The sequence below is a fragment of the Peromyscus leucopus genome, chromosome 6 (genome assembly GCF_004664715.2).
Source record: "Peromyscus leucopus breed LL Stock chromosome 6, UCI_PerLeu_2.1, whole genome shotgun sequence".
NCBI classification, from domain to species: Eukaryota; Metazoa; Chordata; class Mammalia; order Rodentia; family Cricetidae; genus Peromyscus; species Peromyscus leucopus.
Genome location: NC_051068.1, coordinates 52,939,532 through 52,958,762, shown reverse-complemented (window position 1 = coordinate 52,958,762; position 19,231 = coordinate 52,939,532). Strand labels below are relative to the sequence as shown.

Below are 19,231 nucleotides of genomic sequence, written 5' to 3'. Positions count from 1 at the left end.
TGCATCTAGACCTGTCTCCATGCTTCTTTGCGTTTTTTTGGTTGTAGTTATAACCAGGATTTAATACAACCTTCTTGAGAGAAGATGATTTTGGGAAACTAACTTTCTAATTTCAGAGGAACTTATATTTTGCCTTTCTTAAAAGTTATATTTGAGGATTTTAAGATAATATTTTACTCGCTTTGAATATGACACATGATTAAAAGTGTTTTTAAAATTTTGCAAAAAAATTTTTAAGGATATAGCAGGCTAGATTTTTGTCTGGAAAACAAATTATGTAATTTTTCACAGTATCACACTATTACAATAGAATACATTCAACATTTTTGAATTATGTAGCCTTTTACTCATTCATACATTTACCAATACACTGTCCAGAAAAATATTGTCAAAAGTGATTGCTTAAATTTTGATGATGTGCTAAGGTTTATTATTGAATGTGTCTTTGCTAAATTCTAAACTTGGTACTTTAAAAAAGTTAGTCTGAATGTTATTTGAATCTTCAATTAAAAACTTCATATTTATCTCATATATGCAGTTTGTAGGAGATTAAGCTGAGGTCTTGTTTATATGTTGTTAAAATATTAGAGTTATTACGATAAGTATTGTTACTAAGAATTTTAAGCCAAATACATGAATTTTTCCTCTGAAACATGAAGAAGATGGTGTGATTTTATACTTTATTGCATCTGAAATATTGTGAGTTTCAGATTTAAGGTAATAGAATATTTATACACATTCAAAAATAACATAAAAATGAAAGCACTTCTGTTGAGGCAATTAGAGGTAATTTATTTGCTGTAATTTAATTTCACAGTTCAATTTTATATAAACAACAGAATTTCATTTAAGCTACAAAACACAACTTGGCTGGCATCACACTATTAGTCTTATTTTTCAAAGCCACTTTTACCTTTGGAGTATGGGAAGCAGGTTTTTTAAATTATGCAAAAGTGATTTGAACCTATGTAATCTCCTTGTACAGTTACTTAGAATCTGGTGTTACTTTAGGGATGAAGGGGAGCACAAAGGATTTGTTTTTATCATTGGGTTACATTGAATTATTGGGTAAGCATTAGAAATTAACTTCCCTTTCCTCAGAACTGTCTCTTGGGAATAAGTTTACCATAGGTAAGTCTAAATTGCATAGTAATAATACCTTGGTTCATTCACCTATGTAGTTGTTGAGTATGTTTGATGTGTGAAATTGTCTACTTTGGCATGAGCTAGAATCTAATATATATGGCCAGTGTTCATGCCAAGCATTTTACATGCCCACCTACAATCCTTACAACCATCAGAGGAGGTAAGAACATTATTATCCACAATTTATAAACAAGGAGGAGAAAATAAGGCACTTGGCCAAGATCACAGAACTCATATTTGCTTGGAATTGCGTTAGTTCAGTCCAGGTGGCTCCCTGGAGATTCCAGGCTCTTAATCATTTCAGTAAAATGGTGTCATGGTTAAAGGCCTACTTGTAGCATTAGAGTTGTAGTAACAGAGAAATTGTCCCTTAGATGTCATGGTCATTGGGGCACAGTTATTGTTATTTATTAAGCAGGTTTATTTACACTTGAAATCTGCTGGGAAGTTCATACAGCAGAGACTAACAGACCACTTGTACATTACATCCAGGGTTTTTTTTTTTTTTTCCTATCAGTGCAATAGATTGTTTTCCTTTAGATTGGTGGGTTAAGTATTTGATTTCCTATTCAGATGCTATTGGAAAATATATATTATAATCTGGTATTATATATCATAATTCACTGCTCAAAATCAGTGCTGGAGCTGTTCAGACTGAGGCTCTGTGACTGAGTTTGTCAGGGGAATGGTAGTCCATTTTCTTATCTCAGTCTGGGACTTGTATACATGGACAATTAGTCTTACCACTAGTCTTCGCAGCGTAGGCCTGGCTCACTAGATACAGGAGTGCTCCTCTCTGTCACTGCTTCTTCACTGACTGTTCACCGCAGTCGTGTTCATCTTCAGGGGCTCGCACTGACTTCATCACTGTATCACTGAAGAATTAGAGCACTCCTGCTGACTTGGACTGTGCAGAGTTCTATGACAAGTACTAGGAAATCGAAAAATGGATACATTTTTTTAGGGAGTTTAAACTTCAGATAGGAAAGGAGATGTGAAGATGATATCTTTGGCACTTAGACATTTTAATATACAGCACTTCATATGCATCTATTTGTTTAATAATTAGGAGCCATAGCTGATATGGAGGGACAAAACATGGTTTCTCTAATTTGCCATCTGGTTCTTTATGCTAAAATGACTCTTTCTGTCTTATTCAGCCATCCTGCCTTAATTCAGGATGACCTGGAATCCAGCTGTGAATGGATTGAAGAAATGACAAAATCCTAAAATGTTACACCCTTGCTGCCTTCTCATACTTATGTAAGGTTGTACAACAAAAGGTACTTGGAAATGTTAAATGAGTCAGACCTGGCCTCTAGGCAGCAGTGGCTCTCTGTGGCACTTTATTGCAAGGCTTTCTTAATTTAATTCCAAAAGATTTGGAATAGTACTATGACCTTTTTATTCAGAAATAGACACGCTTTGAGAGATGCCTTTATCCATGATAAAATTGACATTTTAATAGTATCGAGATTTTGAGGTTGATGTAGGTGTTCTTATAAACAGTTTTACAAAATGAAGGGTACATTGTAAGGGGACTCTAAATACCATATAGATAGCCGTTCTATTACCCTCTTCTTGCAGCTAAGATAATTTGTATTGAAATCAGTTAGGAGTAAAAAGTAGAGTTTAATGGCATCATCAAGGGAACCCTGCCTTCATTAGCAGCACCTAGTGTTAAACAAGAGAACCTGGGGCAACTTGTTTTTTAGTGCCACAGATTCTGTCAGCATTTAGATGCATTGTTTTGATGTAAAAACCATCAAATAAGGAAAAGTGTTTCTGTTGCATATTGTAGAGAACCTTACCTACTTGGGGGTTATTAAATGAAAGAGTAGGCTTCTCAGACAAAGGAGTTAGTACAAAGCAAGTAGACATAGTCCAGGGTGGTCTTGTTTTAGAGAACAGAAGCATACTCTGGGAGCTGTTCACTTGAATTTCTAAGATACTCTAAAGTGAAATCTTAATGTTATGTTGGTGAAATTAAAAGGAGAGATCACAGATGCTAATCAAAAGGAAAACCACCATGTGCATCAATTAAACACTAAGTGACTATTCAGTTGGGCACTTAATTTATGAGCTCCCTACACAGAGAGCTTCATGGCCAAAAGAGGAGCATGATCAAGAGGGCAAATTATTTAATTTTGTCCATACTTGAATTCTGGTTAGTCAGTGGAATAGGAAATAAAAAGAATCATAATAAGAAATTAATAATATCCCCTAAACCAGTGATTTTCAAATACCTTAGAGGCCATTTTTTTATTTTCCTTATTCCCATTTCCCATCAACCAGCTGACTGATCTCAGTTTCTGTTTGTCAACTTTGGATCATTCTAGAGTTTTACCTTTAATATATTGACCCTCAGTCTTTGATTACATCTTGATTTTCCTGTGCTACTCAATCTGCTTCTAGGACACAGCTTCCTTTATTAAGCTGACCTGTGTCCATTAAGAAAATAAAAGTAGGTTGTTGTTTTTTTGTGTGAATTTTTAAATTTATGTTTATGTGCATGGGTGTTCTGCCTTTGTGTATGACTGTACCATGTGTGTGCAGTGCCCACAGAAGGTCAGAAGAAGTTGCTGGGTCCCCTGGGGTTGGAGTTACAGATGGTTGTTAGCCATCATGTGGGTGCTGGGAATTGAACCCAGGGTCCTTCAGCATGCACTTATTCACTGAACCATCTCACCAGCCCTGAAAATAAAAGCAGTTTTAAGGCCATTTCTAGTCTTAAAGTTCCTTTGGTGACCAAATTCTTTTTGTACTCCTAAACTGAGAATAATTTCCTGTGGGTTGTGTAATTTTGATGGTCAAAGTTTGGAAAATGGTTGTGTATAAGTGGTATGACATTGTGATAGCTAGCATTAGATCGCCACTGTGCTGGGTAGGCAGGATGAAGATGAGGCCAGCAAAAGCGACTGGAGGTGGCAGAATTGATGGAGACACTAATTCACATGTCCTACAATGTAGCTAGAGTTTTCCTGTCTGGCCCACAGTCAGGACAAATCTTTGTCACCCTCCAGTCCCACAGCCGCTCAGACCCAACCAAGTAAACACAGAGACTTATATTGCTTACAAACTGTATGGCCATGGCAGGCTTCTTGCTAACTGTTCTTATAGCTTAAATTAATCCATTTCCATAAATCTATACCTTGCCACGTGGCTCATGGCTTACCGGCATCTTCACATGCTACTTTTCCTGGCGGCAGCTGGCCAGGACTCCTTCTGCCTTCCTGTTCTTTCTTTTCTCCTCTCTGTTAGTCCCGCCTATACTTCCTGCTTAGCCACAGGCCAATCAGTGTTTTATTTATTGACCAATCAGAGCCATACAGAACATCCCACAGCACTACAAGCCAGAGTTTGCATTCTAATATGCTTTGTCTCAGCCTCCTTTCAACCTGAAGCCATCTAAGGCTCATGGAACTTTGATGAAATAGCATCTCTAACCATGTGAATTAGATGTTTGTTGGTTCTTTATACTCCAAACAGCCATGTAAAGTGAAAACTTCAATCACTATATACATTCATTTCTCAGTGAGCTTAGAAAGTTATTAAAGAATTTAAATAGTATAACCAGCTGAGCAAAAATTTAAACTGTATCTTTCTTCCAAACCTAAACATTTATCTCCTGCTATATACTGTAGAAAAAACATGCTTCTTATCACTTCATAGATTTTTATATTGGTCAGTAATTCCTCCAAATATATAAGGATATACACTTGCCACGGTACAATACTTGACTTTAAGGTGAGTCAGAGTTACCAAATTAGAAATTCACAATGTCAGATCTTAACTACATTCCTGCCTACTTCGGTCTCCTGACAGTTTTATAGGAGTTCGCAGCTCTTGCTCTGTACAGATTGAGCCAGAGGTGACGCAGAGTGAGGCAGGGTAGCATAGTACTGTTTGTCAACACCAAATACAAGAGACCTTGGAAGCACATTAATGTATTTGGCTAACACTATCAACTACCATTCTGTTTCTGAGTTGTGAAAGCTGAAGACTGGGCTTGATGTCTATAATGGTTATTTTTAATTTAAAGTTTTAGAACTTTAGCAGTTAACTTTCTTAAATGTGTCAACATCTATAGCAAAGGAAGTTACTGGCTAGAGATTGAGATCTGGTACTGAGTTACAGAAAAGTTTGGTTCTAAGTATCCTATGCTCTCTTAAACCTTACTATTATGGCCCCTCACTTGTGTTTTATTTATAGTGTTTATGTTAGTGATAGTTATATTAGTTATTCTATAGAATAGTGACTTAAGTGCTTAATTTATTAAATGAAAGAATAATGTTTTGTTTCACACACACACACAGACGGGGAGAAGGGAGATGATTTTATTTTTAAACAGTAGTTCTGCTGTCTTAGAGAGGTTTAAAACCATTATCTTTACCAGCTTTTTTGTTTTCAGGGTCCTTGATGCCCTGAAGAAGTGAAAATGGAGGATACCTAACTTCATCCTGAATTACGTGTGCATTTCTGCACGTGATCATGATAGCTAATATTAACTACTATGCCCCATGCATTGTCCTCTCTTCACCTCAAACCTGGAAGTTAGCTGCTGTTAGCATTGACATATGTTCTTGAGTATCAGTGTTCCTGATGTTCTCAGGTCTGTCGGCGGCACTTCTGGCCCTGTTGCCTTGTAGGCAATATTAATTTTGAAATCTATTAACTTCCTTTCTCTATAACAAAATACCTGAGATAAACAACTTGGCTGTAGTTCATGGTCACTTGGCCCCAGTGCTTTGGAGATAGAGCCAGCCCATCGAGGTAGGAATAAGATCATTCGCCACACCAGAGGGAACAAAGAACAAGAAAGGGGCCTATTTTAAAAATTCAGGGCCATAACACCTTTGACCTAAGTTCTTTGGACTAGTTCCACTGCTTAAAGTTTCTATCAACTCCTAACACCACCTCCATGGAAACCAAGTCTTCAACACATGAGGGTCTGAGAGACATCGAATTTCCAAATGACAGCATTCAGCTTCTGTCCTGTCAAGGCTTATGTCCATGTTGTGATTTAAAATGCATTCAGTCAGTCTCTAAGAGTCCCGGAGTCTTAATTGTTCTGACATTCTCCTCAGTTCAAGTCCAGAGTTACCTGAGTGATCAGTGTAACTCAGCTGCAAGCCCCTGTAAAAATAAAAAAGAAAGCCTAATCCTTCTAAAATACAAAGGTGGAACAGGCAAAAAGTGCCCATATTCATTCCAGAAGTGAGAAGCTGGAGACTGGAAGCAGTGTTCAGCCCTAATCACCTGGGAAAGCCAGCAAGGCAAACATTAAATTCTAAAGCTCTACATCTGTACCTAGGACACACTGGCAGAATGTGGGCTTCCAAGAGCTTGGGCAGCCCTACTTTTCAGCTTTGTTTGTTACTGTCCACTTGGTTACTCACTCGGAGTGACTTTCATGCTTCCTGTAGTTTTACCTGATGAGCACTGCATGTCAGTTCTTCCTTACCGTGGTCTGTAAGCTTCAGCTTCGGTTCTACAGCCCCATAGTTGCCCATTCCGGGTAACTTCCCATGACTGCAACTGCACTGTGATTAGCTGGCCTTCCAGGCTTCCTTTGAAATGTAGATGAAAACCTGTGTGACTTAACTACTTCCCTCTGCATTCCTGGAAACTCAGCATCAGGTGGAAAATGGCAGTGTTTGCCACCAGCCCAAGCTGTACCAGGGCCTACTGGAACCACAGAAGTCGCCTTTGTGTTTCCTCTTGGCAGAAAAGGAAAGTGAATCCTAGGAAAACCATTCCCTGGGCAGACAAGGCCTGGCAGGGTGCTCTTCTCCCAAGATTCTGATTGGGTGGGTATCTGAAACATTTGCTCTCCTAAGTCTCTGAACCTTTGATGGGTGCCTTGGTTTTGCACATTTGGGAGGTGCCCTGAGGCACCATCCTACTCTCCTAATGCAAACTGTCGGTTGTATTTTTTATCCCTACTAGCCTAGCTACCTCACCCTCTAGCTGCATCCTTACACATGCTCTGTTTTTGGCCAGGTTAGGAAGTTTTCAAATTTCCATTCTGTTCCTTTTGCTTATGATTGTCATTATAAAGTTTGCCTGCTGGTAATGTATGTATCATTTCCTGACTTGCTTTTTTGCCCTGAGATTTCCTCTTCCAGATAAGCTTGCCTATTTATGTTCAAGCTTGGTCTTCGTCAAAGTGCCAGAGAGTGGACAAAATGCACCCTCCCACCCCATGGTGTGACAAGCATGGCTTTTAGCCCAATTGCTAGTTGAGTCTTCATTTCCATTGGGACCCTCATCAGCCTGACTTCCTTTATACATCTGTGTTTTCTGATCTGACATAATTACCCTTCACTTTACATGATTACATTTACATCCTTCCGTGTTATATGACAGTTTGTTCCTCTGAACTTTTCCAAGCCCTTCTTGCAAAACGGATCCCAAAGACTCCTTCACATTGTCTCATGTAGCTATCGTCAATAGCTCCATTTTTGAGTACCAATTCTCTGTTAGCTTTCTTTTACTGTAACATCATATTTGAGATACTCAAATTTGAAAGAGGAAAGTGTCTCTCACATGGACTCTGCACCATGCTAGAGTAAGGTGCAATTTCAGCTCAGAAATTTTCATTTCTGGAAAATGTAATTCAACAAAGGAGTGTTCTTCAAAATTTGATTAAACAGACTGGACTTTCCAGTGCAGTGAGACAGACATCATTATGGTATGCATATACTTTTCTGGGAAAAATATTTAAAAGACCTAAAATATAATACTTAGTAACTCAACATTTAATGTAAAGATGTTATAGTTTGGTTTATAAACTACCTCATTTTTAACACCATCCCCCCCCCCCCCCCCCCCCCCCCCCCCGACAGGGTTTCTCTGTGTAGCTTTGCACCTTTCCTGGAACTTGCTTTGTAGTCCAGGCTGGCCTCGAACTCACAGAAATCTGCCTGCCTCTGCCTCCCAAGTGCTGGGATTGAAGGTGTGCGCCGCCGCCGCAGCCACCACCACCCGGCTGAACTCCATCTCTTTTAAGTATAGGACTTAAATTATCTTAAAGAAGAATATAATAGAGGTGAGGTGATTTGTTCACACACAACACAATTTAGCCAAAACAATTTGAGCCCATTTGTGCACTTCATTTCACTTCCCCCCTGTAGCTTCCTGTATAAGCTGTCTATTTGATATTATGAGATACATGTGTGTGGACATGGACATTCATAAGTATGCATACCAGCAGTATAGTGTCAGAGTGCTATATATTTCTTGCTATTAGCAAGGTATTTATTTGTATATGTTCCTAAATGTAGCATTCCATAAAAGCTTGGTAACCTAAGTGTATTCTGAAGATTTGAAGCTCATTTTTATCTAAGAATTTTCTGCTTACAGTATTTCTCAGTCTTCCTCTTTCCAAACCTTTTAAGAATTGTTAGCTCTTACTTGGAATCTCTGTATCTCTTGACACACCATAAAAGTTGTAAAGGTCGTGAGGACAAAGTAGAGCTTTCCTACTTTGTAAAATGGCTGTAGTGTGATCTATACAGTTCAAGGCGTGTAGTTTGGGGGAACTGGTTTCTCTAGGAGCCTGACCAGTAAGATTCTTGATAATTATGTAGAGAAAACAAGAAAGTGTCCATTTGAAACTTTCAGTCAGCCCATTCTTGGAGAGCACCTCCTTACTAGATCTTGCAATTAATTTTTTTGATCTGTTGAGAGTTGTTTTACTTTCTGGACCTGTATTACATATAATAATAGAAATGTAACAGTTTTAGGATACCAAAGACCTCAAAGAGGATACAGTTTCACCACCTGTCTTCTTCTGATGGAAAAAGGAAAGCTGGTGGCTGGTGATAAATTGGAATTTCATAAAGCATGATTCGTACTCTTTGCAGATTCTTTCCAGATATTTCATCAGACTTAATTTTACCTGTATCCTTGAAGCTGGTCCTAGCTGCTAAATTTTCTCTTTATCCACTGTTTTTTTGTTTGTTTGGTTGGTTTTTTTGTTATTGTTGTTGTTGTTGTTCCATAACAGTGATTCCCAGACTGCCTTCTTCCTGAGACTCATCTGGGTTATCTGTTAAGAATAGATACCTGGATTATAAGTGAGTAGTCTTGGGAATGAGTATTCCTAATAAACTCTGAAATAGTTGGCGATGGCTTATATCTCCCAGCACTTGGGAGCTAAAACTTTGTCTTAAAGGGAAAGATTTACCCTCTCCTAAAAGCTTATTGGCCTTTTTGGTCTTGCTTGTATGGAAAGCAAAGTTATATAGCATTGGGAATTCTTCTACTTGGAGAATCTTGTAAACACGAAATAATGCTGGATATAGAGGTGCACCCTTTTAATCCCACCACTCAGGGGGCATAGACAGGTAGATCTCTGTGAGCTAGATGCAAGGCTGTTTGATATAATGAGTTCCAGCCAAGGTTACAAAATGAGCCCTATCCTAAAAGAATAAAATAAAATGTACACCAGTTGTGCCTTCAGAATCTAAAAACATTCTAACAGCCATAATACATACAAGATTTTAGAGTTTATAATATCTTACTATTTAATCTTTAATTTTACTTTTGTCTAAATTACTGTGAAATTTTGATTTTGCTTATAATTTCTAATGTTATATTGTCTTTGTTTAATGTAATAGGAAGAGCTTGAGGAAACTAAAAGTAAAAACTGGTAAATGTGACCAAATGTGGAATTTAATAGGACTAGTTAGATTTTCGTGTTTGTTTTTTATTTTGCTAAGCTTGGTACTTGAAAAGGTACTAGCAAGGCTGAACTTAAAGATTGTCTACTTACATCCTTAGTGTGTTCATTCAAACATCACTCTACGCTATCTCTTAAGTCCTTATGGAGAGAAGAAATACACATGAATTGGAAAATAGCACATGGACTCTGCACCATGCTAGAGAAAGGTGCATTTTTTGTTTGTTTGTTCCTTTTGTTTTGTTTTGTTTGCTAAATAGTGAAAGTCTAGGTTATTTAGAAATAACCATATTCAGTTCAATTCCAAGAAATTCTTCTTTATTTCCTTTGTCTATTGTAACTAGTAGCAGCTTTAGAATTATCTCTCATGCCCCAGATGGAGTAAAGTGAGTCTGTTTCAGGAAACTGTGAGATACTGTAGCTTTTTACATGAGCAGATTGGCGTTGGTCAGGCAGGGCAGGAACCCTGAAGACTAAGTTTGGAAGTGGAAGTGGCCAGTAATTATTTTATTCCTATTCATTCTAAACAAGTGATGATTGTTTTAAACTCAGGAAGACATTTCAAGCTGACTTTTCTTATGTTAGAATTTAATGGTACTATTTTGAATAAGGAACATTAACGAGAAGGTTCCATTTGTAACAGAATCCTACATCATAACATTTATTTCTAAACAAAAACTAAGGGTATCATTTGTAAAAGTTCTTAATATTTACAGCCCTGTGTGTGTGTGGGGTGTGTGTGTGTGTGTGTGTGTGTGTGTGTGTGTGTGTGTGTGTTTGGTGTGTTGTTGTTTATTTATTTATTTTTATTTATTTATTCTATGGATGCATACTAATTCACCTACAGAGCTCACTTTGAACTGAACAGTTCCTCTGAAGCAGCACAATAAAAAGATAAACATAAAGCCATTCCTGATAGATTCACTTGTATTCACACATTCTGTCTCTTTCTCTCTTTGTTGTTCTACAGGAGCCGCCACCTTGCTTTTTAAGACAGTGTCTCACTAGGTTGTGGAGATGGCTTACTGTTTGGCTAGGATAGGATAGGTTGGCCAGTGAACCCCAGGAATCTGGCTGGCTGTGTTTACTCTGGAATTACAATTATATATACTTTCACTCCAATTCCTGCCTTTTTATATGGGTGATGGGGATTGAACTCAGGTACATGGTGGCAACAGCAAGTACCTTACTAAGTTTTTATGATTTATGTTATTATTAGAAAGTACTTGTGCCCATGGGTAAATCAACATGCAGTGTGGTAGTCTATATTGATTGTAAACTTCATTGGACTAAGGAGCATCTTGAAGCACCACGAACTGCATCCATGAGCATTTCCAGAGTACTTTAAGGGGAAAATCTGTCCAGACCTGCTTATGTGGGTAGCATGGTCCCATAAACTAGGGACCAAGATCTACTGGAATGGAGAAAGGAGAGAGCCACTTGCTGCTTCCTGTCTGCCACATCTGCTACTCTGTGCTGTCTTCAGGGTGGACGGAAACCTCCAAAACTGAGGCAAAGAAATCGTTCCTCTTTGATTCTTTATGCAGGCAAATTGTTACAATTACAGTAAAGCTAACAAACACATTAGTTAGCCTTTGGGTACTTTTGTTTTTTAGTACAGGTAGAAGGTGGATGAGATCACTTCCAGGTTTGGGATTTAGAATCTGGGATCTTCAGTTATCTGTACATGCAGGATCATTTCTCACCCAGAAACAAGTACCCTTTAGTGTGTTGTTCATCTCCCATGGCATGGCTGAAACTTGCAACTGTCCAAGGAAGGAAGCTTGTCAAAACAAGGTCCTCAGGCCTCTGCTCAGTGGGCCCTGGCTATTTCTATAGCAAGCTTTTTGTTGGTTTGGCATGTCTATAGGTTGTCCATAAAACCATTTCAAATGAAGAAGCATTTGGAAGGAATGAAAGAAGCACACTTCAGCTTAATTAAATCTGGCAGAGTAATTCAGTCTGTTAAAAGCCTTACTGGAACCATTGGTGGCTATCTCCTGCTATTGAACCGTAAGTGGTCCAGTTTGTAATGTATATTCTAAAAACAGTTCTGTTGTAAAGTATTTGGAGGAGCATTTTTTCATAGTAACAATATTAAAAGGTTGTTAAAGATCTGATAATAGTATAATGTTAGTTTTAGAGGAGAAACCGCTTACTAAATACAAGACCAAGAAAAGCACAAGACTAGTATATGCATAAGATTTGAGTAGGCTTATTGTATGTAGAGATGTCAGCAGGATCTCTTAATGGTTCTAGCCATCTACCCTGATCCCTGAACCTGTCAATTCCTGTTTTAGGTGATATTTACATGTGTACTTAAGAGTAAAGTAAAAATGATCCAATTAATCCTGCTCTGCTCGTTGCCATCTCCTTCATACTGAAATACTGGGGAAAACATAACCTTTCTTTTGATCAGCTCACTCTAAGCTTCCAAGATGCTAGCTAGTATGCTGTTCTTTGAAGGGTGCTCTTAATTTCTAAGTCATTGTCTATGTTCCATGGCTTTTAAACTGTCTGGCCATCTTCTTGATGAAACAATATGTAATGCTGATCTTGTCACCCTCTCCCATTTCAGCAAGTAGACAGGCCAGCTTTGCTTTTCCTTCTCACACTTGTTCATGTTCTCTTTTCCTTTCATGACAGCACTATATGATTAAAGATTGTATGTTTTATCAGCTGATGTGTATTTACTATCATGCATATGGGTAATCAATAAAACATTTAACAAGTGATCCTCCATATTATCAAATTCAGTTGCTCTCGAAGGTCTGTCTCTGATCCTATTTTGCTGTTTCTCACATTTTTTCATTGGGGCCATAGATTCTTACTATTTCATCTATGTTCTCCTTGGTTCCAAGTTTGTTTTGTGTGGTTGGTTGTTTTGTTTTATTAAGTGAGACTAGCTTTGAAGCATAGATGGACCTCTGACTCGCAAACCCTCCTTTCTTTCCAGAGTGCTGGGATTAGATGCATGTGCCACCATGAAGGTAGATCACCTAGAAGCATATTAAGTAGTTATATAGGAACAGGAAGACTACCATTGGTATTTACCTGCTTCTTCTTACTTAGCTCTGATCCCTATTTATCTCTTGCATTGACTTATTAATTTGGTAAGTTTCCACTTTCTGTAATTCTGCTTCTCTGCTCTTCCCTTCATGCAATTTAGAACCAAAGCAATCTTCATAAATCTACAGTAGTATGTTATATTAGTGGTTTTCTCTTGCTCTGTATTATAAAGTTTAGGAATTGGTTTTGGTAGTATCCTGTAAAGTCAGGGAACAAAGTTTAGCTCAGAAAAAGGAAACTTTTTGGTTTTTTTTTTCCTTCCATTTTTAAAAATTGCCGTAACCAGGACTTAGCTGTTAGCAGCTGTTGAGCCCCTTTCACTGGTAAAGGTACAGTAGAATACTAAGCACTCAGATTTGACGGGAGCTTTTGAAGCACTACTGTAGCTCTTTGTCAGACAATTGAGTTCTTCGGAAGAATCTTGTAAAGACCTGTTTAATGAGTAAGAACTACATCTTGTGTCTATAGGTACTAAACATTAATTTGTCAACGTCTAGGCTCCTTGAGTACCTGGGGACAGAAAGGGTGCTTCACTTCAAGAGGTCTCTGAATCTTGAGTCTGTAAAGAAGAGCAAAGTATCTTGCTGACTGGGGTGGTTTTCACATGGAACATGTATTAACAAATAGCTTCTGGGTGTGATAGCCAGCAACTCTAATTTTAAAAGGAATGTTTCTAAAATTTTGTTGTTTCCCTATAGTATAAATTGCTTTTTCTCCTTTCCCTTCCACCAGATTGCTGTTCTTTTTTGTGTACCATTCTTTATCATATATACATAGAAAAGGAAGAAATTCTGCAGTGAATGAAGATTCCTTTGCATTTAGCATTGCTTTTTCTACTGTAGTTGGCTTTTGAATGAGGATGACAATGGAAGAGATGAAGAATGAAGCTGAGACCACTTCCATGGTTTCTATGCCTCTCTATGCAGTTATGTATCCTGTGTTTAATGAGGTGAGTGTACATTTAAGATTTCTGCAATTCCTTAGTACCTGGCTTCATTTACTCATCTGTTCTCCCACATGACAGACATTTGTATGAACTGGTGTTGGCTGTTGGGTCCAGTTCATACATACAACTGTAGAAACAAAAGCAAATAGATATGATATTCTTAGTGGGGGAGATAGATATTACATACAATTCTAAGTTGAAAATTACAGTAAGTACTATTAAGTAAGGGAGAAAAAATGAGAAATTGGTAGATGGGCTCTTGTAGGGTTCAGAACAGGCCCCACTAAACAAGATACATATATGCTAGAATCTAAGAGACAAGAGTAGAAACAAGTACATTGCACATAGCCAGAATGGCAGGCACAAGGTCATGGTGACCAAACCCATTTTAAAAATTGATATTTGGAAGATGTTGTTACGTTGTATCTGAGGAAATCATTGGTAGCTTTTTTATTGAAGGAACATGACACAAGTACATTTCTCGTTTTCTTTCTTTTTTGTTTGTTTAAATTAACATTATTCTAATATATGAAGAAAATTCTAGACTGGTAAGTCCCTTTGATGTTAGTTAATTCCTTCTCTATAATGTTGAATGGAGACCTTGAATAGTGAAATTATTTTTTTAAACTTACATAAGACAGTCATCAATTCTGCGAGTTCTGTCTCTATAAAGTCAGTGGCTTTAGCAAAAAAACAAAACAAAACAAAAACTAATAATTATTTTTGCTGCACAATACAGCTAATCTTCAGAATCACCAATGTTCTTGTTGCTAAGATAGCTGGAAGCCCTTAGGAAAATGCCAAAGCATTTTAGAGTGTTATTCTAAGACTCAATTTTTTTGTCCTCACATTATTTTGGTTGATGCACTTGATGTACTTATGAACCTTAATCTTAGAAGCAGGAGAGAATGATTCATTATCCTTTTTTTCAAACCAGGCATATTGTAGAATTTCAAACATTACCAAATAGGTTCAGAGGCCTTTCAGGAGAAATTCAAAATTATGGTATAAGTAAAAGTTTCTATCTCCATTACATAAAAGATTTTGGAGGCAGAGGATTTCAAGACTAATAGTGTTATAAGTCTGTGTCATCAGAAATTCATCTTCTGCTTTATCATGTTACAATCTCCTCAGGATGTATGATAGCTACTAAAGCTCCATCATGTCCTAAGTTCTTGTCCAGAAGGGTAAGATGTGAAGTCTTGTTTCCATTGGGGGTCTACTTACTTAGTATAACTTTTACTAAAAAAAAGTCCTACACAAGACTTCCATGTACATCTATTTTTTAAGAACTTAACCTTACAACCAAACCTAACTGTGCAAGAGGTTAGAAAATTCAGGAGTATTTTCTTACTAAGGAGAAAGCCTCTCTTGTAAAACTTAAAAGTTGCCTCTGTGGTAGTCCCATCTGGGGCAGCTTTCAACAAGCCAATAATTAGATCCATCTTTTTGTTGTGATACTTCATTGCAAGTAGCTATTATTAGAAGGAAGTGCTTCCTTATGGTACATTCTGACTGCTTATTGCTTAGTACTGTGCTAGGGCGTGAGGATAGAGAGAAACAAGCATCATACCTGTTCTCCAGAATGCACTGGGGAACATGGCTGTTTAGGGCTCCTTAGCTGACTTAGTACCAGGAGTGACACAAGGAGAAAGCCCTTAGGTTAGGTAAGGAGCTTAGGGTTGAAGTAGTTAGGGTTTCTTACATTCTTCAAAAATCATTTTTATAATTTCACTCATAGGTGCTTTGTCTTTCTAGGTCTGTGTGCTCAGCTTAGTGTCTGCTGCAGTGTTAGGGAGAATTTCTGGATTAATCTGGTGTTTTGACTCTCGGTTTGAGAGGAGGCAGGTTTCATTTACAGAGCATCAGTTTCAGCCTCCAGTTAGTGAAGAGGAATGAGAGAAGGCTTTTGTTCTAGAAACATGGGGTAACTAACTTCCTAATGTGTATGAGTCTTGAATTTGCTCCAGAAATATGGGGCTTGGGTTATACGAATTGTTAGGATTAATTCTGATAAGAACTTTATTTTACTCACATGTAAGAGAAATTTACTTCCAAGAAAAGGAAGCTGCTGTGAGTAGGCTGGTAAATCTATAAGTAAAGATGGTGCTGTACCCCAGATGAGATCTGAAAACACATGTGGCCTCAAGGGCATAGGCTTAGTGATTCATCGTTGTTCTAAGAATTAATTTTGAGGAGCACGGTTTGAAAATGAAGTGGCTGCCAGTGATAGACTTAGCATTGCTGCACCCGATTACTGAGGTCTCATTCTGAGGTTCAGCTTGCTGGCCTAACCTTGTAGCACACTTAAAAAAATAATCACTTCCTGTCCTGTATTCAAAAACATGCTCTAAACTATTGTTTTAGATATGGCAGTGGTACTTAAATTTCCTCTTGACAGATGAAATCTAGAGTTGGATGGAGGAATAGAATAGAATTATTGGGACTTCATGAATGAAGTGTTGGGTTAAAAGGCATTGTAGTCACTGCTAGCGTTATTCTTTAGCATTTCTGTGTATTAATATAAGGTACCTAATGAATTAAAGTCACAGTTAACTATAGTTCAAAACTGAATTTTTTGTATAGGTACCATTGGGAAATTATAGTTTACTTTGGCTTTATTATTCTGTACTGTACAGGTTGAGATAAACATAAAAAATAGTTTCAAATTACTTCTCCAGAGAATAGAATCACAGTGGGGATGCTGAAAATAGAAGTGGCTTTCCAGATCTTTCCCTTAGTATATCCTAAGCATTAGGAAGTCTCCTCCTTCCCTTCTTAACATTTTATTCATAGTAGCTACAGTCTAGGTATCATTTATCTAGAGGGACAAGCTTCATGTTAGAGATTTTTATACTCTTGCTCAAGTTTACAAATCACTTGTTTATGGCAGGCATTCTGAGCGCTGGCTGTACTTAGTAATGCAGCTGTAAGATAACTGAGAAAGAGCACACTTCTCGTTCAGCCAGTGGCCACTGAGTTCAGAGCCCCAGAAATTGTACACATAAACTTACTGTGAAATAGTCCTCCTCCTTACCGCATTATGGAAAACCTGCTTTCTACAGACCTCCAGGCTTTTGGTCAGGTTCTCCTGTAACTGCATTGTTCTTACCGAGTCTTTGTATATGGAGAAGAGAGGAGGGGAGTTCCTTCTTCCAGGAAACATAAGCCACGTGTATGTGGAGAGATAGGTTTAAGATAAAATACATTCTGATGCATTATGGGGCATATTTTGTGAAATAAAGTTTTGCAACTAAATAGGAATTTTAGGCTGCAAAAATTTATTAATAAATAACTTCAAAATATACTTGTGAATAATATTCTATTCAGAAGCTTCTCAGCGAGCTACTTCTGCCAGTTTTTGCTGATATATAGCTCTACATTTTTTCCTAGTAAACAAATGTGACCTGAGTCTATTCTAGCTTAACCTCTTTACTTCTTTTTTGTTGGGAGGGGAAGAATTCAGGCAAACTGAAAAGTGAATGGATTTTTACCTGTAGTCTCGTCATCGATCCTAGTTTGGGCTGTCACTTAGTATAATGCTGCAAAAAAGACATGCTTTTGCCTGGATTTCCTGATGACTAAAATTGGAATAAAGAATAACTGATTTAATTTTCAACAACCTGTGAAAATATATTAGTTAATGTATTATGATGTATTTAGAGTAATACTAGGCATATGGTGTTATAATTATGAAGATCTCATCCAATATTTTTGATAAAATTGTGGTCAGCATAGAATGTTTGCATACTTTCCAACAGAGTCAGCAGATGTTTGTATACTACTTATGTGGCCCGTCTTGTCTGATTTGTCATAGAGTTTGGTAAACTCGGGAACTACTCTCTTGGGAACACAGAGGAGGGTTTTTTCCTTGTCTTCTGGACAGAGCAGAGCTGAGGACATTTGCTTTCTGTGGCAGCTAACATGCCGACTTTTCCACTTGACTCGCCACATTCCTACAAGATACACCTGGAGTTTGAGCCTTGTGATGTGGCCCAGTTTAGTTTAAGGTTTAGCCTAAGAAATAGGATCAATAAACTTGTTGGTGTAAGGATGGTGGTCACCCTGGGAAAACCTGATCTTGTCTGATGTTAAGAAAGCCAGTAGATTTATATCCAGTTTAGAACTAAGTAACCTAATTCTTTTGACCTTTAGAGAGGAAAAAAAAAAAAAAAAACTTTTACAAGATTTTATGCAATACTGTTGAAAATTTGAACAAAGGCTGAATTGATTTCTTTCTTTCTTTTTTTTTTTCTATTTTCTTCTAACTATGGGTTTGGAAATCCATGTGATACTTGAAAAATATGGGAATAACTGATGCTTCTAGAGGGATCAGTACAATAAATGAGCTCTTGAGAACTGGGATTACACTTGAATTTATAAAGTATTTTATTTGTGAACCTGAGTATAAATTTGGCAAGTACAGTTGATAATAGTGTTGAAAAGCTATCCTCAATTCTGAGGAAGGAGCCCTGGTGCAGTTGGTAGTGTGGGGTTGAGCTGAGAGGTCCATGCTCACTTCCTTAAGGGATCCTTCAACAGACACTGTTGTCCACCTCATAGTGCAGATAAGCTATTTTCAGCACCCTTTTCTCTAATTTGAATGCTTTTCTTGTCCTCCTCTCAGTAGTGACATAAAGTGAGGCAGAGGCCCAAGCAATGCCACTTATTTTGGTGTCCAGCGATGCAAAATGTAGCTGTAATCTCTCCCCATTAGGGCCAACTATGTGGTGTATAAACTGTCAATTACTAGTAATCTAGTAACTTTGCAAACAGTTCAGGGTTCTTTATGAAACTACTCTAGCCAACAGCTGTAACTCCAACAGCTTTCAGGATTCCACTCAGTAATAAGTATTGGAAACAAACTGCAAACTTTTTTTTCTGTTAGAGACTAACATGAGATCATCATATCCTCATGTGTCACTAACTCTGAAGAAACCTTTGAGTGGTAGAGCTTGTGAAGATGGTTTTAAGAAGCCAGTTCTTGGTTTTCAAACCACTTCAGGTACTATCTCCGAAAACTAAGCTGATGACAGCCCCACTGTTCAGCTTTTCACATAGCTACTGAGTTCAAACTTCTGGTTAGTAAGGGTCTGAATCCTTTTTAACATTGACTTCTTCAACATGGTAGAACTCGGGTATCTGCTAGTTCTTACAGAGTTGCAATTCCCAACTCCAGTGTAGAAAATGATGTAGGAAATGATAAATTCTGCTTGTGTACAGGCCTGAGAGCCAAGCCTATGGCATGATCCTTGTCTCAGTACAAAGTTGGAAACTTGTATCAACCAGAGTTTCCATCTGTAAATTATGACAATAGCAACAGATTTATTGTGAAAATTAGAGATTATTTTGTAGAAAGAGACTCCATAGGCACTTAGTTGATG

General features: G+C 37.7%; 1 protein-coding gene across 2 annotated transcripts in view; it reads left to right on the top strand.

Annotated features, from left to right (window-relative positions):
- Nucleotides 1-19,231, top strand: part of Pdcd10 (programmed cell death 10) — a 40,966-nt gene that overhangs the window by 3,564 nt on the left and 18,171 nt on the right. The window contains exon 2 of one of the 2 annotated variants that reach the window (XM_028867191.2): nt 13,634-13,850. In XM_028867191.2, the coding sequence (XP_028723024.1) occupies nt 13,755-13,850 (96 nt within the window). In that variant the 5' untranslated portion in view covers nt 13,634-13,754. The remainder of the gene's footprint in view (nt 1-13,633; nt 13,851-19,231) is intronic. The other variant, XM_028867192.2, reaches the window with a different exon arrangement.